Below are 24,069 nucleotides of genomic sequence, written 5' to 3' on the forward strand. Positions count from 1 at the left end.
AACTCTCAAATATCCTTGATAACAGCTCACAAATAACGGTAAACTTTTTGTAAATAAACATGGCGGCCATGGGGTGGGCCAGTCAGAGAGCCAAGCGAACGAAAACGAAAGAGAGAGAGAGAGAGTGAGAGAGAGATAAAACGAAATCACTCGCTTTTCATGCGTGTGGGAGAGCTCTGGAATGCGCGCGCTTTTTTGTGAGGGCAACAACAACAAGAGCAACAACACGGTGCGTTATAAACAGGAAGCTTTCTATACGATTGCACAGCTCGGAGCGCAATTATTGCGCGACTGGCAATCGGCGCGGCAACAACAGCAAAAACGCTGCAGCCGCAAAAACAAAACACAGACTAACGATTACAAAGCAAATAACGGTTAAATTGTCGACTGTGCGCTGCCTTCAACGTCGGCACCGACGCCAGGGCTGGCACAAAAGTCGCTCGTCAGTCGCCACTTTGCATTCTAGGAGCAGCTATATAGCTTCCACTCCCATTCATTCAGTTACAACAATTCATTCAGTGTGTGAGTGTTGATGAGGTTAGTTGTAAAAGCCCATTGTGTCGCCAAACGTCAAAAAGTGCTAAGCAATCAAACGGTAAAATGTTCAAAGTGCAGTGCGTAACCAAGTCAAAGAACAACTAGAAATAAAGGAAGAACATAGTGTAAAGGATTCCCCAAGAGCTTGGCTGTGCGCGCTGTGGGCGCTCGTTGACGTAAAATTGTGTTGCATACTTTTGAGCTGGCCGCGAAAATCACTGCGAACATGTTGGTAAGTTGCAGCGCATGAAAGTATGCAATAGTTTTTAAATCTTCCCTGTTAATTGTGTGCGAATTCCGTTACATGAGAATTGCATATGCTAAGGAATTCAAAAGGATTCCTAAACATTAACCATATGTATTTTAAACAGAGTTGCTAATTAATAAAAAGGCGTTTAATGGAGCCTTATGTAAAAATCTATTCCTGGGGGCAATTAAAAAATTTTCCAACAAATGATTTATTGATTTTTCCGCACTGCGTTTGTGTGTGTGTGTATGCGAGTGTGTGTGCGTGTGAGTGCGAGCGTATGGCCTGTCTGTGTGCGTATATTTTTCGGTATGCACTTTTTCCAGAGAAACACCCCACCGCCGCCAGCACCATCCCGAAGAGCAACAGCAGCAAACTATTGTCGGGCTCCAAACAACCCCCACAACTAAAAAGCGCCAACTTCTATTTTTCCATCATCAATACTTTCTCCACATGGAAACAATTGCTATGTTTTTGTCATTGGTACTGGTATTGGAGCAGGCGCTCTATGCAGCAAAAATACCAACCCCCAAAACAATGCAAACACTCACACTCACACCCACCCACACACACACATACACGCACGCACGCACACAGACACGCACACAACGAAATTGAGGCTTCGGCTGCTTTGGCATTTGAAAACTACAAGCGAGCGACTTTTCGCACTGGGTTGGGTGGTGGTTTTTCCTACCACCGGGCGGCGCATATCATAAATTTTGTGTCTATAACAATTTTTGGTTCAGCCAACTCTCCCCAGCCCCCGGAAGCTACGCCATCGCATCAAAAAACTGCAAAGGAATTGTTGCAGTTTTCAAATCAGACTCCAGCCAACAGAGAGTGAGAGAGAGGCAGAGAGCGAAAGAAAAAGAGAGGGAAAGAGAGTGCGAGAGCTTTGTATTTTCGACTGCCCGTTCTCTCTTTGCGCGCATAGTGTCACATAGTTTCAATTCGCTCTTCACTCCCCTCCACTCCCCTCCTCTCCTCTGACAGCTCAGCTGCGTTCTCAAATGCAATTGCATTGCTCTGTCTTTTTCTCCCACTCGCTCTCTCTCTCTCTGTCTCTCTCTCTCTCTCGCTCGCACAGACTCTTTGACTTTTGTGGGCGTAGTTGGGCGTTCGCTGCATATGGTTTTTGTGCTTTTGCTTTTTATGCAACATATGCGGCATATGCATGCACATGTGTGCATGTGCATGTGCATGTTCATATGCATGTGTGTGCGAATCGACAGTTGTGTGCGTGTTTTCATTATATAATTTGTATTTTGTTATTTATGCTCCTGCATTTTGTAAAACTAAATTTCTTTCTGGATTTTATTTTGCATGTTGTTGCCAGGCAATGCAAACAAACGTCGAGTGGGACGAGGGAGGGGGGGGGGGGGGGGGGGGCGTGCGGGCTTTTATTAGTGCATTACATATGTACATGATTTATACCTTATATAAAATGCAAAGCTTTGTGCATATGTATTGCATGCAAGGGATTATGAATATACATGTATGCATTTCCATATGTCTACTATATATATTAAAATATATATCGAGAAACTTTTTCTATATGTGCATGCGTACATACAAGTTATTGGTTTGGGAAATTGTGTGTAATTTGTGTGCATTTCAAATGCAACTAAAGTCTGTCTATGACTTTATATATTCTGCTCTTAAAATGCCGAAAATTTAATTACATTCTGAGCGTCGCCTTCTGTTTCATATCAAAGAACTAACCAAATTTATAAAGGATTCAATATTTTTGTACCTTTCCAATAAACATTTCTAATGCACTTTTGCAGCCGATTGGGTCTGAAATGTTAGTTTGTATGTCTAAACTAATTTAAGCATAAAGGCACCAATACTTACACGTAAATTCCTCTACATTCCACATTCGTTATATCATCGTGTGCAAGTTCTGCAAATTGCATAAGCTTAGACTAATAAACACATAAGATATTATCTCTTCTATATTTCCCTACTATTTATCAAGCTTTCATACAGATTTCCTTCAGTTACTTTATCGAAGCAATTTCCTTAACCAATTTACTCCTCTAGAATTTAGAGGTATTTTTGTATATTTTAGATTGTATGTCTATTCCATACCAGAGTATCAGAAGATTAATGCTAAATACCCTTTAAGAGGGTATTATAAGTTTGTCAAGAATATATGTATATTCTAAATCAGCCTCAACAGGCGAGTTGATAAAAACATATCCGCGCAACTGTCTGTCTCCTCATATATGTATGTGCCAAATCTGATCAAAGTCGGACTACTATATCATATAGCTGTCATAGCAACGATCGGTCGAAAGTTACTTCTTCTATCAGCTCGTTACTTATAAGATTCGCAATGCTCCCTAGATGTATATGCCAAATCTTATCCACATCGGATTTTCATATAGCTGCCATACGAACTATTCTGGTCTCCCAGATATTGTAGAGCAAATGTCTATTTCTTCGGCGTGCCTAAGTTATCCTTCCTTATATGTATATATGATTTTATTGAAGTATGCGCATTATTTTTCTGGGAAATTTGTTAAAAAACAAATATGCCTCAAATTGCTTCATTTCGAAATATGTTCTAGGGGGGCATCTAAACTACCGACCATTTCCTGTTGATCAAATTCCAGTTTGACCTGGCACCAGAGTTACCCACTAACAAAAACAAGAAAGCACACATAGCCCAGAAAGCCGTGACTCACAACCGCAAAAGCGGGCACTGTATCCAACCACCTCGCACACACACACACACACGCACACAGACACACAGATAGGCAGACAGACAGACGAACATGAATAGATGGTCGGCCCACCCACGCCCACGTTTCCAAGTTTTTGTAGTCGGCAAATTGCGCATGCGTTACCCTACCCATACCCGCACCCGCACCCGCACCCGCACCCGGACCCGTTCCCGACCCACGCTACGCCATATTGAATATGTGAGAGCGCTGAGCGAGCGACGATCGCAACCCACCCTCTGGCTATTGTCTGCCCATTGTTGTTGTTGCTGTTGCCTTGGCGAGAGGGTCAGGTTTGGCCCCTCTTGAATGTCACTCCATCACTTTTTATATTTCTTTTTTTTTTATATATATTGTTAAATGAGACGTGACAAAGTGCAGGCAAATCGTGACAATCGGGAAAGAATCGAGTCACTCCATGCTCAGGGATTTCGTGGTCTTAGCTGGCGCCTTTACAAGTGAAGCCCTATTCGGCGACACTTTCTCCCAGAGAAGGAGAAGGGCTTCTCGGCGAGGCAACAGGTTCCCTCGGAGGTCGAAGCCATGTGTTGCTCTGGCGTTTTGTAATTGCCTTTGCTCATTACGCAGCTTTCGTTATATCACAAATGCGTACGAGCAAAAGGACGCACGGTGCACCCGACAAGTGCAACAGCTGCGATATCGCCCTTCAATGCGCGCAGAGGTTCGTTTGTTCGATTTCGACCGGCTGTGTTGGCTGTGCGCTCGCCTTGGCCAGTGGGCCACATGTTTGAAGCGGTCTCGTTAGGGCTGCTGCAAACCGGTTCGCTGGCTGCTCCTTTGCAACGGTCGCGTCATCCGCTCGCCACTTGCGTGGCAATGAAGCTTAAAAGTAGGGTGCTCCATTTCACTGGGCAACCTGTTTTGTTTTGCCTCTGATCTGCAATCTGGCGCAATGCGCTGCACTGAAGGCATTTCCGATTCGTACGACCAGTTGAACAGATAGATAACATAAAGGGAATTAAGGATATATTCAATTTGATCGAATTGTAAACGAAATGGAAAGCTCGCTTTATTTTCGATTAACTTTATTTTCCTTAACGGTATTACTATTTATTGTTTTATAAGTTTCCTAATAAGACCTAATTCGAATTATATAATTTGTTCTAAGCCTTGGAATTCAAAAAAAAAAATGAAATAATAATTAATTAATGCAGAGGATTTTTGTAGTATACGAATTTAAGATTTAAGTCTGGAAAGTATTCAAATTCATTAAATGTTGTTTTCTTCTTCTTGTTCTCATAACAATTTATTTAGCTATTTATATATGTATATATTACTATCTATATTAGTATTAATATTAGTATTAATATTATTAGCATAACAAGCATAGTATCAATTTTGTGTAGGGCACTCTTAAGTTCATTTAACTGTTCTAGTTTCGCTCTCATCCGTATGCATTTTAGCCCATAGTACTCAATCATTGATGCACTCACATCGCTCCTTTCTGATAAAAGCAACAATAATAAAGAAGAACCGTAACTTTGCGCTACAAGAGACAACAGCGCATCTTGTGCGCTGCGCACTAGCGCAGTCGCAGCGCTGCATTATTTGCAGCATCTTTTTTTGCAGCCATTCAGATTGCGTTAAACTTTCAATTTCATTGGCTTGCCGCGCTGCTCGCGATTTCGTTGTAGTTGCTGTCCAGTGCAACATTGCACTATTGGGGTATTTCCCATGTGAGTCATGCAATTTGCATAGCATTGACAGAATGTTAAAGCTGAGTTTTGTTCATTGGCTTACTTCAACCTAACCTCAATTCGAGCGCTGCTGCCCACGCTGCAGCCAGCGCCACCCAGCTGCCAACTACCTGCCCAACCTTATGTACATATCCACACGCAGACAAGCATGTATTGTGTCTACCTGGACTATGTATCAGCACCTCCTCGGAAACGAGCCCAAAAAAAGCAGCGGCCACGCTAATGAACGCAACAGTCAATCCGTCCCCCGTAGACGACGCCGCCAACAGTAACAGCAACAAAAACAGCCACAAGCAGCAACCCACATGCACGAAGATCATTACCAACAGTCAACCCGCCGACGCCGACGGCCGCGCATAAAAACACAGCAACAAAAATCAAGTTGCGCAGCGGACGCCACACAAACTGACCTGCTTCTGCGCGACAGCGCTGTCGCTATATCGGCAGTGGCAGCGGCAGCAGCACCAACAACAACGCTGTCCAGAAATTCTACAAGCCAACCCACCCTACGCAAAAAACAACAACAACGTTAACTCAACCGCGCTCCCACTCTCGCTCTCTGGCGCTCTCACTGTGGCCCACACAACAACAGCAAAAACGTGAATGAGCGGGTGGCTTGCCTTGCCGTGCCATGCCTGCTGCTGACGCCAACAGAGACAGAGACGCCGGCGACTTCGTCGATTGTTTGTTGCAATTTCTCTTTTATTCGATCATTCGCTGTATAAGGTGGCTGCTTGGGCCCCCTGGCGGCTGTGCACAGTGGACTGAAAGCAATTTTTGAAATGTCTACTTGATATCAAAAATGTTTAAATTTATTGAAACTTTCGATTCATATAATACCGATTACCCTAAGTTTGAAATAACCGACAAAATCTTTTAATTACCCCAAATAGCGCTGCAATATTTTCTGCGGACTACCCTATCAATTTTAGATCAAGGAAATTAATTTTCATATTGTTGACTTAGCCCACTGTGCGACGCCACTGACACTGTCGAGCGCGCGGTCGTTTCAGCAGCAGCTGGCTGCGTCATCGTTCCATGCTTCTCTCCCACATTTTGCCTGGTGTCGGTGACGCTCTCGCAGTCTGTTGGAATTTTTCGTGGCGTTCGGTTCGTTTGCTCGCATCGCATGCATCAGCAGCAACAACAAACAATTTTTATATCGGCCGGCGGCGCGTGTTTTCTACGATTTTTGGCTAGTGTTTGATTAATTAAAGTGCACAATTAATTGTGCCTAAATGCAATTGATTGCATACTCTCAAACAAGAGAACAAATAGTGCGCACAACAAGTGCTAAAACAACAACAACAAAAGGACGCTGTACAACAAATGGAAATGGCTTAAGGGCCGAAGAATACAGAGACTAATTGCGAACAGTAAAAGGTACATATGCATATATATAGTAAAGCGCGGATTTAGAGTTAATTTGGGAGTAAATGTATGCAAATAATTCGATTATCCGAATGTGTGTGTTTGTGTTTTTGATAGCAATTAAAATACGCTCAAATTTCAAGGGCGCAGATTTATTTAAGGACGTTGCCAGACTTTTCGAAATGCGAACGAAAATAAAAGTGCATTAAAGTGGGCATAAATCAAAACATAATTTCGACTGTTGGGCAGAATGGACTATACCGTTAATCTGATTAAGTTATATCTGGGCATATCTTAGATAGATGCATTCATATTTAGAAATATAGTTATGGTTATTGGGTTTGATTTATTGTAGGGTCGTACTTTTTGCAAGGATGCCACTAAGTTAAAATTGTAATATTTCATCTTTTTAGTAATTATCGCTGCTAAGGTTTGTTTGTCTGCCCACCCCCCTCGAATGGGACACATGTTACCGCTCAGAACCCATGTGGCTAACAGACACACACACACACACACACATAGGCACCGACGCACACACTTGCATACATTACATAGGCTCATCGACAAAAATCATTCCGAAGGCCACAGCTAACAACCACAACCCACAGGTAGCTGGCGGCTCACAAACCGGTTACCCAATTTCCAATTATACACAGACTAAAAAAAAAAAAACAGCCACTCCAACGCCCAAAAAACGCACCAACACTCACACAACACTCCCAAAAAAAAAAAAAACAAAGAATGCCCGCGAAGAGTGGGCACCCCTTTCGTGTCTTGGGTCGGGGCCCGCCTGTGGCAATCACAAAAGAGATGCCAGCACACACACACACACACACACACGTACCCAAATACCATGAAAACCGAGCCGCAGTCGCCATCGCAGTTGGCCCTCCCTCGCTTGGCGCAGTCGCGACGCCGCGCTGCAAGGGGCAACGATAATGAATGATGTGAAACCCACCACCACCACTAGCAGCGGCAGTGGCAGCAGCAGCAACAACATCCTTGACAGCTTGCGTGTGTTGCCTACACTCTTTCTCCCTCTCCCACACTGACTGTCTGTCTGCCTACCGCCCTCTTTCCGTCTCACACGCACACGCACACTTGTAGCTTCGGTTTTTAATGTGGCCTGGCAACCCTGCGCCTACATTATCCTACTTTCTTTTCAGCCGCTGACTGCTCTCGTGTTTCTCTTTAGCAAATGCGCAACGCATTCAACTCAAACACACACACGCACGCACAGACTTGTGTGAGTGGGTGATGTTTTAAAATCTTGCCTGCCCGTTTCCCCCGGGGCAAACGACGCGACGCGACGCGACGCCTACCTCAGCCCTATTTATTCTTTTGCTTTGTCGCGTAGCCGTTGCGCTCTTTAATTGCCGCCTCGCTTGGCTCAACTCCCGACTTTCGGTGCGCTCTCTCTCTCTCTCTCGCTCGGCTGGCGACGCGACTGACCGTCGCCCGTCGTCTGCCTCTACCGCCTGCTGTTTCGTATGTTGATTTTTTTAGGTTTTTATTTTGGCGTCCACTGCCTAAACAGCGGCCCTCTGCCCTCGGCCCTCGTTTTCAGTTTTATTTTATTTTATTTTTTGCCTTCACACCCTTCTGTTAGTTTATCACACAAATTCTTTGCTTGCCCACTGCCGTTTGCTGCCTGCAGTTTCGCCTCCGCCTGCCGCCTGCCGCCTCTTAACTGCAACTTCTGACGAATTTCTTACACCCACCCAACGACGACTTTTGCATTATGTGCTCTTCACCTCGCCCTCTTCGCGTTCGTTTGCTTCGGTTTTTGCTTTGCTTGGCTGCTGCCTACGTTGCGCCGCCCGCACACAATTCGGCCCTCTATAATTTGTTGTTGTTGCTCACATTTTGTTGTTTGTGCAGCGTCGTCTCCTCTTCGTTTACTTTAACAGTTTTTGCTGTGCTTTCATCATTTCAAGCAAGGAGTTGTCAATGCGGCGATCGGGTTTGGTTACACATACATACATATATACATATACACAGATTTATGTAAGCTTAATTACAGAGTCAAATTCGCGTCTCTTAAATAAGACTCGTCTTAAAACGGTTCAGTTCTGAGCTTTGCCGCGGGCATTTTTGCTCTTAGATTAGGACCGAGCTTATCTTCAACGATTCCCTTTTGCTAATGGGAAATTCAGAATTCAATGTCCTATTGTTAGTTTAGCAGGCGAACAGCCAAGTTTCATAGGCTGAGCTTTTTCTAAGTGGGAAGTTTGTAGATTTAAGAGTATATTGCCCTTTTAAAGAATGTACTGGCAATCTCTTACATGCTTTACGGATCCCTTAGGATCTACACAATGACCGACTTTCTTGTCGTACTGCTTGCCAATTAGACAATTGCCTGTCGTACGGTATCTCCCTCTCTCTATAGCGACACACCCCATCTAAAACGACCAACCCACACACACACATACACACACACACACCCGCAATCTCTCCCCCTCGCGGCTCAGTTAAGTTCAAGTTCCCATGAACAAAGGCGCGACCCCAAAACGCAGCCAGCGCAAACTTCACAAACTAAATTACGCACTTCCCGTCGGGGCATGGCCGGCGATCTTTAGGGGAGGGTGGCATGCGGAAAGACAACGGGACGATCGGCAATCGACAATCGGTTACCTGCCTGCCAAGAGGGTTGCTCGTTGCACCGACCGACAAATCGACCAGTCGACCGACCGACCGAGCGACCCCAGCAACAATCTCACCAAAAATCACATAGGAATTTCCTGTTACAGCGTGCTCGCCTCCCCCGACCCGTCCTGACCCATGCAGGTTACCTACCCGAAAGAGAGTTTACCTGTTCCGTAGCAGCAGCAACAGCAGCTGTTTGTTTTGCGGCTTTCAAGGTTTCTACTTTTTACCTGTGGCGTCTCCGAGACGCGTCCCCTTTCCAGCCAGCAACCAGCAGCCACCCCATTGCGTAGGATTTCATTTCATTTCATTTGTGGACCATTCGCCGCTTTCAAACTTGGGTTGGGCCTGGGCCTGGAACTGGGCCCTGGGCTCAGTCCCTCTGTGTGTATGGGGGAGGGGGAGGTTAGCAGCTCTTGGCTTGATTATATTTTGGTTTGGTTGGGTTTGCTCGTTTTATCGGGCCTGTCTCTTCGCTGGCGTGGCCCGAAAACGAGAAACTCGTCTTCAGTCGCCGTCGCTGCTTTGTGCTTTGTGCTTTGTGATCATCATTATCTGCGTTTCGCTGCCTCATTCTATGGGGCTGCGGCTGCGACTGCGACTGCGGCTGAGGGGTCGGGGCCTCGCAATGCTGCCGGCGCATCGCCATCGCCTCCTCCTACTACAATTTGCCTAAAACCTCAACCGTTTTTCAATATTCAACGTTGGAACGGCCCAAAAACCAAAAACAAAAAAAAAACACACACACACACACACTCACACGAAACGTCGACGAAGGTTGTTGTGAAATTTCATTATTGGGTCTTTTTCTGTCGGAGTCTGTGTGACGAGCGTGCGCATGTGTGTGTGCGTGTGCGTATGTGTGTGACTGCCTGCTGCTGCGTCTTCTGCTGCTGCTGTTGTTGTTGTTGTTGTTGTTATTTTAAGAGGCGTCCAGCGTCAACAACTCAACGTCGTATTTTTGGGTTGGGCTTAGAGCACATACTGATACATACATACAAACGGATAAATAAACATACACACATGTATGCATGTATGCATGTATGTATGTATGTGTGTAGTCAAACGCATTGCTGGACAACCCTAGATCAGAGTCCACTCGATGTATCCCAATGGAACCTAGAGCACAATGTTATAAAACTACAACCATGATCGGAATTTGAAACTAAACATATTAATGCATTAGACAGCTCATCTAATTTCATTAGGCATCTGTGTCATTTTTACTGCCTGATAAATGTCCCATACTCCGAAATAAAGTACCTTAAACAATATTTAAAGACAAATGTTAAGAGAGCAAACCAACTATTGGTTATTTAAGTAACATTCACTTTTTCGTTGTTGCAAAATTATAAATAATAATGAAAAACAATAGGCAGCTGTCGCTTAAGTTGGATTATTAATTTTTGTATAAAAGTTTTAGATAATATTTGAAAACGACACAATTCTTAAATAAAAGAAACAATCTTCCAGAAAGAATCTTCCAGAAGCAATCCTCCACAACTAATTCCTGTCGAAATTTGTGGCCTAGAATCATCCTAAAAGCATTAAATAGGAATATATATACTAAATGAAGTGCAGAGGGTCTGCGTCAGGTGTAACAAATCCCAGATGTATTTCATTAATATATATATATATATATATGTATATATATATGTATATGGCATAATTGGTCATCCCTTCTAGCCTGGCTTATCCACTTGTCAGCTGGTAATGCTCAACCCCTAAGAGTCGAGCAACAGGCTGGAAAGGAGTCTCCCTCTGGCGGCAGCTGCAACCTGCTCGGCAACCCTAGAGCCGACAGGCTGCACGACAGAAAAACCACCCCTAAAATAAAAAGCAACTGCATTAATTTCTACCCTGCCCCAGAGGGGCAGAGATCGAAAGACAGGCAGTCAGAGCTCAGGATCGCTGCACATGTTGCTTGGGCAGCATTTTAAGTAAAAGGCAAAGATTTCATAAGAAAACGCAGGCCCGGAGAGGAGGAGGACAAGGCGGAGGAGGAGAAGTAGGGTGCAACTGACACTTGAAAGAGGGACGCCAGACGCAAACGTCGCCATTTTTTCTTGCTGTGCAGCAGCAGCAGCCGCAAGAGTGGCAGCGCCTGCATTTTGGGTCGTTCGACAACGTTTTATGAGGGCGCGCACCTGCCAACAGCTGCCAGCAAAGCGACAACAGCAACAGCAACAATAACAACAACAGCAACAGCAATAATAATAAGCATAGCCAAAAGCTGAAGTCAGAGAGACGACTAAATGCTATATGACTTGGCCCGAATCGAACCCAACTGAACTTAACTGATGGCTGCCCTTGAAGATGTTGCTGCTGTGAATGTTGCTCCGGTGAATGTTATTGCTGTTGTTGTTGCTGTTGTTGTTGCTGTTATTGCTGTTGTTGTTGCTGCTGCAAACGCCCACAAGGCAATGCCACCAGCACCACCCAAAAGCAACAAACAGACAGCCATACATACGTATACACACACACACATACACACACACACACACACACACACACACACACACACACACACACACACACACACACACACACACACACAGAAACCAGCTTTAAAGCGCTGCGCTCATTGCTTTGTTGTCTGTCCTACGTCTTGCCCAAAGCTCAGCTCAAAAAGAAGACGCCAAAAAAAAAGTAGCAGCAGCAGCAGCTGCCGTCGCATCGTTTTCTGTTGTTGTTGTTGTTGTCTTCGACTGGCCACAAAAATTACCACCTGCCGCCCATATAAAGCTGCTGTTACTGCTGCTGCTGCCCTCTGCGCCTCACACACACACACACACAGGCAGCGCCCGCAGAGCTGCTGCCCAAAGCAACGCTGGCGGATGTCTGCTGCGCAGCTGCCAAAAGTGCAAAAATGTAAAAAAAAATCGTAAACGCAGCGCTTACATATTAGCTGCACACATATATATATATATATATATATGTATGTGTGTTTGTTTTGCTATTTTGTATATATTTTATTTTTGTCAAATTTGTTGTGCCAACCCCACTCTCCCGCTCCCTCCGAAATGGACCCACGCAACAACACCAATGCAATCGACAGCCCACACGCATGCGCTGCTGCTATAACTGTCGCTGATGTCGCTGCTGCTGCTGTCGCTGCTGCTGCTGCGTAGGCGTGTGAAGCAGCGAAGCGCTGCCAAGAAAATCATTTATCGTTAGGTTCCCGACTGCTGATTGTGCTGTTGTTGCTGCTCGCGCGCATATAAAACTGAAGATTTTATTTAGCTGTCGTTCGAGCGATCGTTGAGTTTTGCTGGACACAACAGCTGTTAGACACCCACCCACTTTACTAACATGCTGTTGTGGTTGTTGTCTGTGATGCTAGTGTGTATCGACATATCACGCTGCTAATGCCAGCTAGAGTCGCGACACAGTGGTACAAGATGCTGCAAATCTGAAGAACTTTAAATAATGAACTTCATTTAGTGTTGGCTCATTCAAATCTTGTAAATGCATATGTTATTATGTTATAATCGAGCATTGGCCGACTTTCCCTTTTGCCAAGTTGCAAATTGCATACATTTCCACCTGTTTCCCGATTTTAACAATAATGCTACTTGTTCTTCACTGAAACATTTTTAGTCAAATGTTTAATATGTTATTAAATATGTTTAGCTTGCACACATTGCATGTGCTTTTCAATTTAGTCGATTAGTTACATTTGGCAAGGCGCCGCCCTAACAATTAGCTGGCCCCACTGTGCACACCATCAAGCAAAAGCGCTTTTTAATAACTGCGTGTGGCTTTGGAAACGACAGACGGCTGCTGCTTGGCGTTAACATGTCATTAGCTGCTGTGGTGCCTGTGAGCCGTGTGCAGCCCGTTGTCCATTGCCCATTGCTCGTTCTCTGTTGCCGCCCCCCTCTCATCTCCATCCCACTCCACTCCCCTCGTCTCGTGTCTCGGCCTTTCACCGTTCACCGCAACAACAACAGCTTTTAGTAATGTTGTGGCTCACCCTGAGCTGCCATCGGGTCGGCTCGGCCCACGGGTGTTAAAATGTCTATGTATATATATATGTACTTTAATACATACATATATTTAACTGCGCACGCAGACACACAGTCAAAACTATGACTTTGCTTCTCCACATGGCAATTTAGCGCTTTGACGCCCGCCCCCTAACGGGTAGCATACAAATACACATACAACACATACATATGTATGTAGCACACGCAACGCAATTCTGACGAATATTATCAGCGAAAAAAGAAGGAAAAAAACAACAAACAGCAACAGCAATTGGAGCTGCTGCCATATTTGAAGAGAAGCCACCCAATAATGCGTTTACCGTTAACAGTCAATCGTCCGGCGGCATCTGCAAAACGAAAGACACCAGCCGACAGCTGGACAAAAAGAGCGACGATCGGAAGACGTGCGCCCTGTCATGCTTTTACTCTCTTTGCGCTGTTTTGCTCTCACTCAATTATTTCTAAAGCAAAAGCTCTCCAACCGGCATTTTTATGTTCAGCTGCCAACCGGTTTGTGCTCTCTGGGGCTCTCGCCCGCTCTTTCACTCTCGTTGACTCCCCCAAATCGCGCTGTCATTGCGGCGGCGGCAGCGCTGCTGCTGCTGCTGTGGCTGCCAAAGCTGATGTCGGTTTTTGCACACCCACCATAGGCGGCGACGCTGACGGCGACGGATCGTTGTATTCGTTCTTGATGGTGCGCGTGTTAGAGTTGTTGTAAATTGATTTTGTTGTTGTTGCTGCTGCTGCTGCTAGCGGCGACGACTGTTGCGCCCATTTTCAGCCCACTCGCTGACGCGCCCGTTCGACGGCGTCGTTTTCTGTCTCTGGGTTTTTTCTGTTTTTTGTTTTTTTTGCTGCCTGCTATTAGCAAAGCGGATGTTGTTGTTGTTGCTGTGCCTGGCCCCAACCAAGCACCCACACACGTTGTTGTTGCTGTTGTTGCTGTTGTTGTTGTTGTTGCTGGCAACGCATGACATTTTTTTGTTGTTGTTGTGAGTCTATCGCTCGCCCACAAAAGTTGACCCCATCATTGGCCCTTCCTTATCGGACTGAGCTTTCGGGAACTTTTAAAAATATATGTATATAGTTTGCAAGCAATTTGAAAACTTGCAATTTAAAGAGTTTATAAGGCAAAAACGATAATACAGTTATATAAATGTAGGCAAGAGTATCCTTAAAATGAATAGAGTTCAATCGCTTATGATGTACATACATACATATGTATGTATGTATGTGTGTATGCATGTACACACATGCATATATACACACTCATGCACATATGTTGGTATGTGCGTCGTTTTAGTTACGTTGATCTTGAGCTGAGACAAAGTCAAGTCCCACCCAACAATAACAACAACAACAACAACAACAATAACAATGCCCTTGGCTTGAAAAACCACACGCAGCGAGTCAATCAAAGAGAGTGGGTGGGGAGGGGTAGGGCGCTGAGATCCGCAGGCGCGGACATGCCCAACAAACTAAAGTCGCAGCCGCCAAAAGCAAAAGCAAAGCAAAGCAAAGAAACGAATGAAATAAGCAAAAAGAAGAAGAAGAAGACACAAACGCCCCCAATGGCGCAAAGTGTGGGCAACAACTGTAAAAAGCACACGAAGCATAAAATCAAATATGCAAAAAAAAAGTCAACAACAAAAATACCCATACGAAATATGAGCCCAAAAGAAACGAAAGAAAACACGCTTCGGTACGGTCACATATACAAACGCCAACAATTCTTCCATTCCTTACATACACATACACAGACACACACACACACCACTCCCCAACGGGTCGGCCCCTCGCCCATGTTCGGCATGGGCCTGGGCCTAGGCGTGGGTGGGTGGCTCCGTCTGTGTTGGCTCTGGGCCATCGAAACGTGCCCATGTCCCATGCCCATAACGAAAACCAACAACAACAACAACAACAACAACAATTTTGTCGCCCCACAAATGTTTTGCGTGTGGTTGCTGTTGTTGTTGTTGTGTGTCAGCATCTTACTTGAAAAATGAGGCGCAGCCACCAGCAACATGTGGGCCAACAACAGCAACAACAACAACTACAACAGCAACAAGAAACCACTCACCAAAAACAACAAAAGTGCCGCCAAAATTACAACCGCCAACAGTTTGTGTTGTTGCTGGCAATTTGTATTGCATTTTTATGAGATGCGCTTAGGAGTCGTCCAGGTTGCAAAGATTTTGGGCGCGTTGCCTTCTCAATGGGGTATTTTGTATCTGGCATGTTGTTGTTGTTGCTTCTGAAGTTGTTGTCGTCGTAATTTTATTAATGCATGCAGCACAACACACACGATTCGTGCTCAAGCTGAATTGGCAGGCTACAAAAGTGTCGAAAACGTTTTTGATAAGCAGCAGAAAACAAAAAGCTTATATGTACATTACAATCATTTTTATGAAATATCTAATATTTTTATGATTTATCCCAATTTATCGCATTTACAAAATTGCACTCATATATAAAACCATTTTCGACACGCTTGTCGCCAGTCAAACAAGTGGTGAATAAAAAAGTCGTAAACAACGCTGCTTGCGCCTGCGCTGACTCAGCTGATGCTGCGCAAAAGACGTCAGCAGCGGCCGCAGTCGAAAACCCCCGCTCGTCCTTCCCCCATTGCTAGCGCTGGGCCCAAGGCAGGCAGGTTCGCGGTGTGTCAACAGCCAATTCCCAGAACTGACGTCGATTTGGGTATTTTGTGTGCCGGATGTGAATGTGCGTCTAGCTTAGACACACTGGCTAACTTAGAATACACTCTCTCTCGCTCTCTCTCTCTCTCTCTCTTTCTCTCTCTCTATCTCGCTCACTCTGACACATTCTGTCCGTTTCGATTGCAGTTTTCGAAGCGCATACGTGGAGGCATCAGCGAGAGAAGCAGTCGCTGCAATTTTGGAGCAACGCGCCCGCAAGCCAAGGCCAAACATTCGCAGCAATGGCAACACTAATCCCAGCGGCAGGATGCAACTCAGCGAGCGCACAGTCCTCACATGTTGAGGCCACATATGAAGATATGTTCAAGGAAATCACACGCAAACTATACGGCGAGGAGACCGGCAACGGTTTGCACACGCTCGGCACTCCGGTGGCTCAGGTGGCCACCAGCGGACCCACTGCGGTGCCCGAGGGCGAGCAGCGCTCGTTTACGAATTTGGTAAGTCCATCAATAAATTGAACGAATGAGCGAATGATAAACTCATTAGGCAACCTAGCTCCTAAAATCAAGCTGAAAACAATTTTGTATTATTTCGGAATAATCAATGAATCAATTTTGAGTAGTTGAATAGTTGACAGTGATTCACTTTTGAGTGAAACCTATTCGAATACATTTATTAAATTGCGATTAAATACTTAATAGTTAAATCGTCATATTGCTTCGAATGAATACATTTTAGTTTATTATCAGCAATTAGTTAATGCATATCTATACAGATATCAATTCAAGTGGCTTACAGTGGTTCAAAGCGATTAAAAGTGAGTTGATTATTATTTAGCTGTGATTTTACAAAAATTTATCAAATTGATTCAAAATAAATAATAATATAAGTAAAACAAAGTCATGTTTCTCTTGAATTTAAATAATGAGTTTTTAATTAGATAAATTGTTTTAAGTATGAATATCATATAAATATAAAAATGAAGAATATTTTAAATATTAATATTATATATAAATGTTTGCGTTCACCAATAAGTTTGTAAAGATATTATGCTTTAAATCATAATCATAATCTATACAAAAATCGAACGATATCAATAAATATTCGAATTTCCTTCGAATGGATTGCAAAGTTGTTCAAAGAACTACTCAACAATTGGTTTTAAGACCCGAAATAAATGTTATCCGATAAATATCAGCTTGCAAACACATACAACAAATGCAACATATTTATTTACTTTTTGATCGATTATTTGCACAGCAACAAATCGATCGCACCGCAGCGCCCAGCATTGAATACGAAGCAAGTGGTGCTGCGGGCGGTGGCAGCGGCAACAACGTGGCCACAACCCAGGCCAATGTAATCCAACAACAACAACAACAACAACAGCAACAGCAGCAGCAGCAACAACAATCAGAGTCGGGCAACTCTGTGGTGGTCAGCGCGAGCGGCAGCGGCTCCTCTGTGGTGCCGGCGCCCAGCGTCGCCGCCGTGGGCAGCTTCAAGTCCGAGGATCATCTGAGCACAGCCTTCGGCCTGGCAGCGCTCATGCAGAACGGCTTTGCAGCCGGCCAGGCGGGCCTGCTGAAGGCCGGCGAGCAGCAGCAGCGCTGGGCGCAGGAAACCGCCGCAGCCGAGCAGCAGCAGCCGCAGCTGGTCCAGTGGACCACGGGCGGCAAGCTGCAGAGCTATGCGCACGTCAGTCAGCAGCAGCAGCAACAGCAGCAGCAACAACAACAGCAGCAGCAGCAACAGCAGCAGCATCAGAGCACGCCCAAGTCCAAGTGAGTAGCTATCGAATGGCATATATGAATAGAATTCGAAATATAAAAAAAATGTTTGGTTTTGCAATAGAAAACATCGTCAGGAGCACGCGGCAGAGCTGATTTATGCCAGCCCCTCGACATCGGCCAATGCGGCACAGAACTTGGCCCAGTCCACGCCCACCTCAGCGCCCACCAATTCGAGCAGCAGCAGCGGCGGCGGCAGCAACTCGTCCGGCGGCAGCCGCAAGAAATCCTCCCAAGCACAGGCAGCCGCCGCCGCGGCAGCTGCCAATGGTGTGCACATAGTCAAGCGCTATGCGTGCACCCATTGCCCGTACTCAACGGATCGCCGGGATCTGTATACACGGCACGAGAACATCCATAAGGACGAGAAGCCCTTTCAGTGCTATGCCTGCCTCAAGCAGTTCAATCGCGCCGATCACGTCAAGAAGCACTTTCTGCGCATGCATCGCGAGCTGCAGTACGACATCAACAAGACGCGACGCCATGTGCCCGCCGGCAGTGGCTCCGGCGGCGGATCCGGCGGCAGTGCGCATCATGCCGGCGGACGCGGCAATGTGACGATCAATGCAACGGGCGTTAACATTGACAATGCGTTCCTGGAGGCACAGCGACATCCCACCTCGACCAGCATGAGCATTGTGGAGACCATCGAGGCGGTGGCATCCGCCGCCGACATGCCGCTGGCCCAGCTCAAGCAGGAGAAACTGGACGATGGCTCTGTGCTGCCGCTGCATGTGGGCGCCGTCATGAACAGCGCCCAGCAGCCGGTGGCCAGCTCCAGTTCCGGCTCCGGCAGCAGCAGCGCCGCCGGCTCTGGCCTGCTGAAGCCCAAGCGCGAGAAGCGCTTCACCTGCTGCTATTGCCCCTGGTCGGGCGCCGACAAGTGGGGTCTCAAGCGTCATCTCAACACCCACACAAAGCCATTCGTCTGCCTGCTCTGCGACTACAAGGCGGCGCGCTCGGAGCGCCTCGCCACCCACGTGCTCAAGGTGCACAACAAGCGAGCCTGCAGCAAGTGCTCCTATCTGGCTGACACGCAGGAGGAGTTCCAGGCCCACATGAGTGATGTGCAGTAAGTAACGATCTCTCCTTCTCCCTTTCTCTCTCTCTTGAATCCTGGAAGAAATTCCAATAGTCAAGTCTTTATCATCATATGATATGATGGAATGACAAATGTGCCTAAGAAAATGTTTCCTTAGAAGAGATGAAGCACTTTCTTATGAAGAGTGTGATTTAGTGCGATAATACTTAGTTCCATTCTTGCCTCTTTATCTTTATAAAAGAGTTGTAAAGGAAATCGAAATGTAGGTGCCGATACTGATCCGGATCCGGATAAAGAAGATATGACAGAAATTAGAACTGCGGACTAGAGAACCAAATAGTAAAAGTTAAAAGTTAATCTGTAACCCAATCCCAATTAGGAATTGTGACGAAAGATATTTGATTCAGGTCGATCCAAGTATCCTTTTGAAGCTTTTACAATAATTAGATACAGCTTTGTTTGTAGTACTTCAGTATCTAGTATATTAAGATAAATATTCTATTATTTATACATCTGAAATATTTCTATCATATGCAATCTCTATAAAATTAAGATATCATATGATAGGATTATTTAAGACGTATAAAATTGAATTGTAAATTAACTAACAGAAATAGTTACACAAACTAAATCGAAATTAGGATACGATAGCATGTGTATCTGTAAATGCGATCTATTGATTATAGAATGGTATAGTGGACTTAAAAGGTTAGGTCGAAGTCGGAAACATTCCAAATGGAACACATTAAGATATCACATCATCTGATAGATTTTCGATAAAGCTTAGAGATAGATAATATGTCCTCTTTGATTCATAATTCAACAAATCGTTAATCTCTCGTCTCTTTGCTGAACTCCGACTTGTTTCTGTTTGAACCTTACGCAGTCCGCACGATAATCGTCCGGCGCGCAGCAGCAGCAGCAACAACAACAGCGGCGGCGGCAACAGCAACAACAACGGCAACAACAATGGCAGCAACAATGCAACACATAGCCAGAACTTGAATGTCTTGCGAACGATTGGCAACACGCTGGTGGCCAACAATCAGCTGAACACGTTCCACAATGCCGGCAATGCTTTTGGGTAACGTTCTCAGACCGCCTTCCCCTACCCCCACTGCAAGCGCGCAGAATGCTCCTAACTCTTGTTACTACCCTCGTTCTTGTTCTCTCAACTCGTTCTCGCCCCCACTATGATCCACGCTTACCACACTTACCGCTCCGCGCCCCCCACCTCAACGATCTACACTTAACGTGCTGCAGCTCGTCGGGCGGCGGTGGCCAAACCGTTGGCAATGTGAGCGGCAGTGGCGCCGTTACCATCTATACCACCACCACCAATGAGGGTGTGACTGGAGGCGGCGGCGGCAGCGGCGGTGGCGGCGGCGGCAACATCACGGGCGGCCCCTTGCAGGAGATCATTGTGAATCCCACGTCGATGGTGGGCTGGCGTCTCAGTGCCAATGGGTCTCTGATACCGCCGCATGATCTGCTTACCGGCAGCCTGCCGAATGCGGCCACACAGAAACGCGGCTCGGAGCGTTTATTTCAATACCTCGAAGCCGAGGGCAGCGATCCGGAGGACTATGCGCGGTATTTGCCAACACAGTTGTCATCAGTTGTCGTCAATGTTAACTTGGTGTTGTCCTTTGCTTTTGTTCACTTTTTCATTTGTATTGTCCTGTGCATTGTTGACAGTTTTCACATTTTTGTTGAAACTTTGTTGCATTTGCTGGTATTTTTACAATTACATTGTTGCCAAAGTTCACCGTTTAACTATTTATTTGAATTATTTTACACAAATATTTATTGATTGAATGAAATCATTTTTGGTTTTTTTTTTTCGATATATATTAATTTTACAAGTATATATTGCTTCCATCTCCGTAATTCCTATTCCACTAAATGTTTTTGAAATAAGAGCGAATTTTATATTCCCCTGCGTTGTTGTCAAATTTCATCATTCTGTTTTTTTTTTGATTTGTGCTGTTCTTATGATTTACATTTTATAATTTCATAAAATTAAATTATAATTGCAAACTTGATGTTTGCTCTTCTTTATGCGTTGTTGCCAAACTTCATCATTTATTCCAATGCTTCTGTCGTTATACATATATTGAAATGTATCGTAAAGCTAAAGGTTGGATTTATATTTAAATTTAGCTTTATCATGCGCTGTTGCCAAAATTCATAATTGTTTTCGGTTTGTTTTGTTGCGTTCAAATTTGATGGCCACCAGTGTAAAACTTTGTGTTTATTATGGTTCACATTTTTACTCATTATCTTTTGTTTTACCATTCTCTTATAATAAGACCCAATCTGATCACATGTGTGTCTTTTTTTGTCACCCTTACAGTCTGCTAAAAATGGACGCCATTAGTCGCAACACAGCTTCGGTCGCTCAGGATTTTCATAAAGCGGGAGGCGTGCACGAGTTGAAAATACCAGCTAATCATCAACTCCTGTTCAATAATAAACTGCCTTCGCAATGGACGACACGAGAGGCTGCTGCGCTACTGCACAGCCTGAGCAGCATGGGCGGCCATCACAGCGGCAACACCAACAGCAGCAGCAACATCAACAGCAGCAGCAGCGGCGCCGGCAGCGGCGGCAATATTGCACAGCGTCAAAAGTTTGGCGTGATGCGTGCCAGGCAACACTCGACGGGAGAGGATGATGAGAATACGCCCTCGTCGGCATCGTCATCCTCGTACTCGGGCGATGAGTACAACATGTCGGGCGCAACCTCACCAATGAAACTGTCACGTCATGCCAACAGCAACGGTAAAAGCCTGCGAGCTTCTGATGAGAGCGAGCACAAAGAGCAGAACAACAAGGCGTTGATGGCAACGGCATTTCTGGAGGCAGCAGCCTACGAGCAAACGGCCATCGAGCTGCTCGCCAGCAAGCGAAAGCTCAAAATTGAGTATGACGAAGATCAAGAGAATCAACAACAACAACAACAACAGCAGCAGCAGCAGCGAGTGCAGCTTATTAAATCGTCTCCCGCGTATAAACTAAACAACAACAACCATAACAATAATAATAATAATAACAACAGCAGCAACAACAGCTATTTCAAAGAGAAATCTTACAGAAATGCCGTGCTTCATCGTCAAGATGATAAAGAGAACAACACCAGCAGCACTGAGGCAACAGCAGCGGCAGCCGCAGCAGCGACGGCGGCAGCAACTGCTGTTGCTGCTGCGGCAGTGGCTGCAGTAACAGTAACACCAAACAGCAGCAGCAACAACAACAATAATAACAACACACCCTTTCTCACACAAATGGAATATCAGAATCTCAATCGCATTGGAACACAATTTCAGAATTATGTTAAGGATATTATTAACAAATACTATGCAGCTGAGACGCCCCTAATGCTGGCTGCTGCCGCAGCAGCGCTGCCTACAGCGACGACAACAGGTCAGCAGCGGGAGCGAGAGCGTGAACGTGAGCAAACGTTGTCGCCCAGCAAGCGGCGACGCCTGCTGAGCGAGACCGAGGAGTACATAGAGTATCTGCGCAACAAGGAGGACATCACGCTGACCATAACGCCCAAGGTGCCTAACAGCAGCAGCGGCAGCAGCAGTAACAGTGCGCCGTTAAAGTCAACAGCAGCGCCGGCTTCACAGCCGCAGTCGCTGCTCAAACGTCAGCTGGATCTGGCAGCACCGCGCAAAAGTCCCAAGAAAGTACCAGCAGTAAATCAACATGCCCTCAACAACAGTAGCATTACCAACAACATCAATAGCAACAGCAACGCCAGCAGCAGCGCTGCTAACGCCTCGCGCAAGTCCTTGAATCAGCTGGCAACGCTGCTGCCCCTGCTGGCCGATGCAGCTAGCAAGCAAGAATATTTAACGGCACCGCTGGACTTCAGCAAAAAGTCAGAGGCAGAGACGGCGCGCAGCTCACGTAAACAGTCGCAGCCAAAGAAAATACGTCTCGCCCCCGAGGTGGTCGTAGCCATGCTGCGGGACAAGCATCTCAATAAGCTGGTGCATCAGAGATTGGGCTGCGCCAGCTGCACGGCCAACCGTCGGCGCAATGGCGGCGGCATAAGCTTCAACTACCACACGCTAGGCTCTCTGGCGCTGCATCGGTTTTGGAAGCATCGAGCTTTGAAGGTCGCGTCGCGCGATTGTAGGCAGTGCAGCGCACGGTTTGAGCGGCGCTACAGTTTACAGCTGCATCGCCGGCTTAGGCATGCCAAACTGTAAAGCGTACACAAACTTTAAGCTCTCTCTCACTCTCAATCTCTCTCTCTCTCGTTGAGAAAACACACTCTCTCATTTATTTTAGCAAATGTTTTGCTTGCCATATACATTTATTATGCATTAGGCGTAACATTGAAAATTCATTAAAAATTTGCATTTATTTGTTAAATTTTAAGTTGTGATGTACCTGAAATATGATTTCTCTTTACAAAAAAAAAAAAACAAAAAACAAAAAATGAAAAGAAAACAAAAAAGAAAAATAAGAAAAAACAAAGATAAAAGAACGAAAATCATTCATAAACAATAATGTAGAAAGCAGCGCCCACATTTCGATAAATTTCCCATTATATTAATTGTATAATTGAGGTTATGTAAAAGACACACACACACATACACAGGCACACTCACGTTCTAGTGTTAAAAAACGACAAAAAAAACCCTTAAACTTAAATATTTATAAAGCACACACTTAATAGAATCTAGGCAGAGATATTCGATGAGCATTTATCAAATGTCTTGAGTTTCGTTGCAAAATCATTTGTGAAGCAAAATAGCTTTAATTTGCCATTAAAAAACATCAGCATTTAGTTACTTAATACGAGTATAATTTTTGCCATTTTCAACATAGCGCGAATGTTATTTTCTAGTTGTTTAAGTTGTATTCTCTACACACACACACACACATACACATACACATACATATACATATATATATATTTAATTTATACAACATGAATGCAAACCTCAAATACCCTTTTGCCTTATTTTTTAAATTAAGCTTTAAACAACATGAACATTGCATATTGTGTACATTTATTTAGTTCTAGTTTTAGTTTTGAGCAACAGCCACGCCCACAATGCCCACAACGCCCACACACTCACAAGCGTTCTGCATATGGCAAATAGTTTATATAAATAATGCAACTGATAAAAAAACAAAAAAAAAACAACAAAACAACAATATTAACGTACGTGTAGTTGTATTTATGATTTTATCAATGAAAACAAACAAAAGAACAATACAAAATACTCAAAGAAAATACGATATATATATACATATATATATATATATATACATATATACGGAATATGTATTAACTTTTTACCACACACTGAACAA

General features: G+C 44.9%; 1 protein-coding gene across 1 annotated transcript; it reads left to right on the forward strand.

Annotated features, from left to right (window-relative positions):
• The first annotated feature begins 548 nt into the window (after window positions 1-548).
• Window positions 549-23,816, forward strand: LOC115762853 (protein charlatan). Its single transcript, XM_030705232.1, has 7 exons — window positions 549-769; window positions 16,081-16,394; window positions 17,158-17,681; window positions 17,752-18,759; window positions 19,616-19,813; window positions 19,993-20,322; window positions 21,086-23,816. Exons 2-7 carry the CDS (start codon window positions 16,176-16,178, stop codon window positions 22,950-22,952), a joined length of 4,146 nt encoding a protein of 1,381 aa, XP_030561092.1. The 5' UTR covers window positions 549-769; window positions 16,081-16,175; the 3' UTR covers window positions 22,953-23,816.
• Window positions 23,817-24,069: the final 253 nt, after the last annotated feature.

The sequence above is a fragment of the Drosophila novamexicana genome, unplaced genomic scaffold, assembly GCF_003285875.2.
Source record: "Drosophila novamexicana strain 15010-1031.04,08,12 unplaced genomic scaffold, DnovRS2.1 tig00000008-arrow-pilon, whole genome shotgun sequence".
NCBI classification, from domain to species: domain Eukaryota; kingdom Metazoa; phylum Arthropoda; class Insecta; order Diptera; family Drosophilidae; genus Drosophila; species Drosophila novamexicana.

Excerpts from the sequence above, each read along its gene's own strand:
- LOC115762853 (XM_030705232.1), top strand. The coding sequence starts at position 16,176 with ATGGCAACACTAATCCCAGCGGCAGGATGCAACTCAGCGAGCGCACAG. Across the intron at positions 16,395-17,157 it reads AGCGCTCGTTTACGAATTTG|CAACAAATCGATCGCACCGC; the intron begins GTAAGTCCATCA and ends TTATTTGCACAG. Across the intron at positions 20,323-21,085 it reads GATCCGGAGGACTATGCGCG|TCTGCTAAAAATGGACGCCA; the intron begins GTATTTGCCAAC and ends TCACCCTTACAG.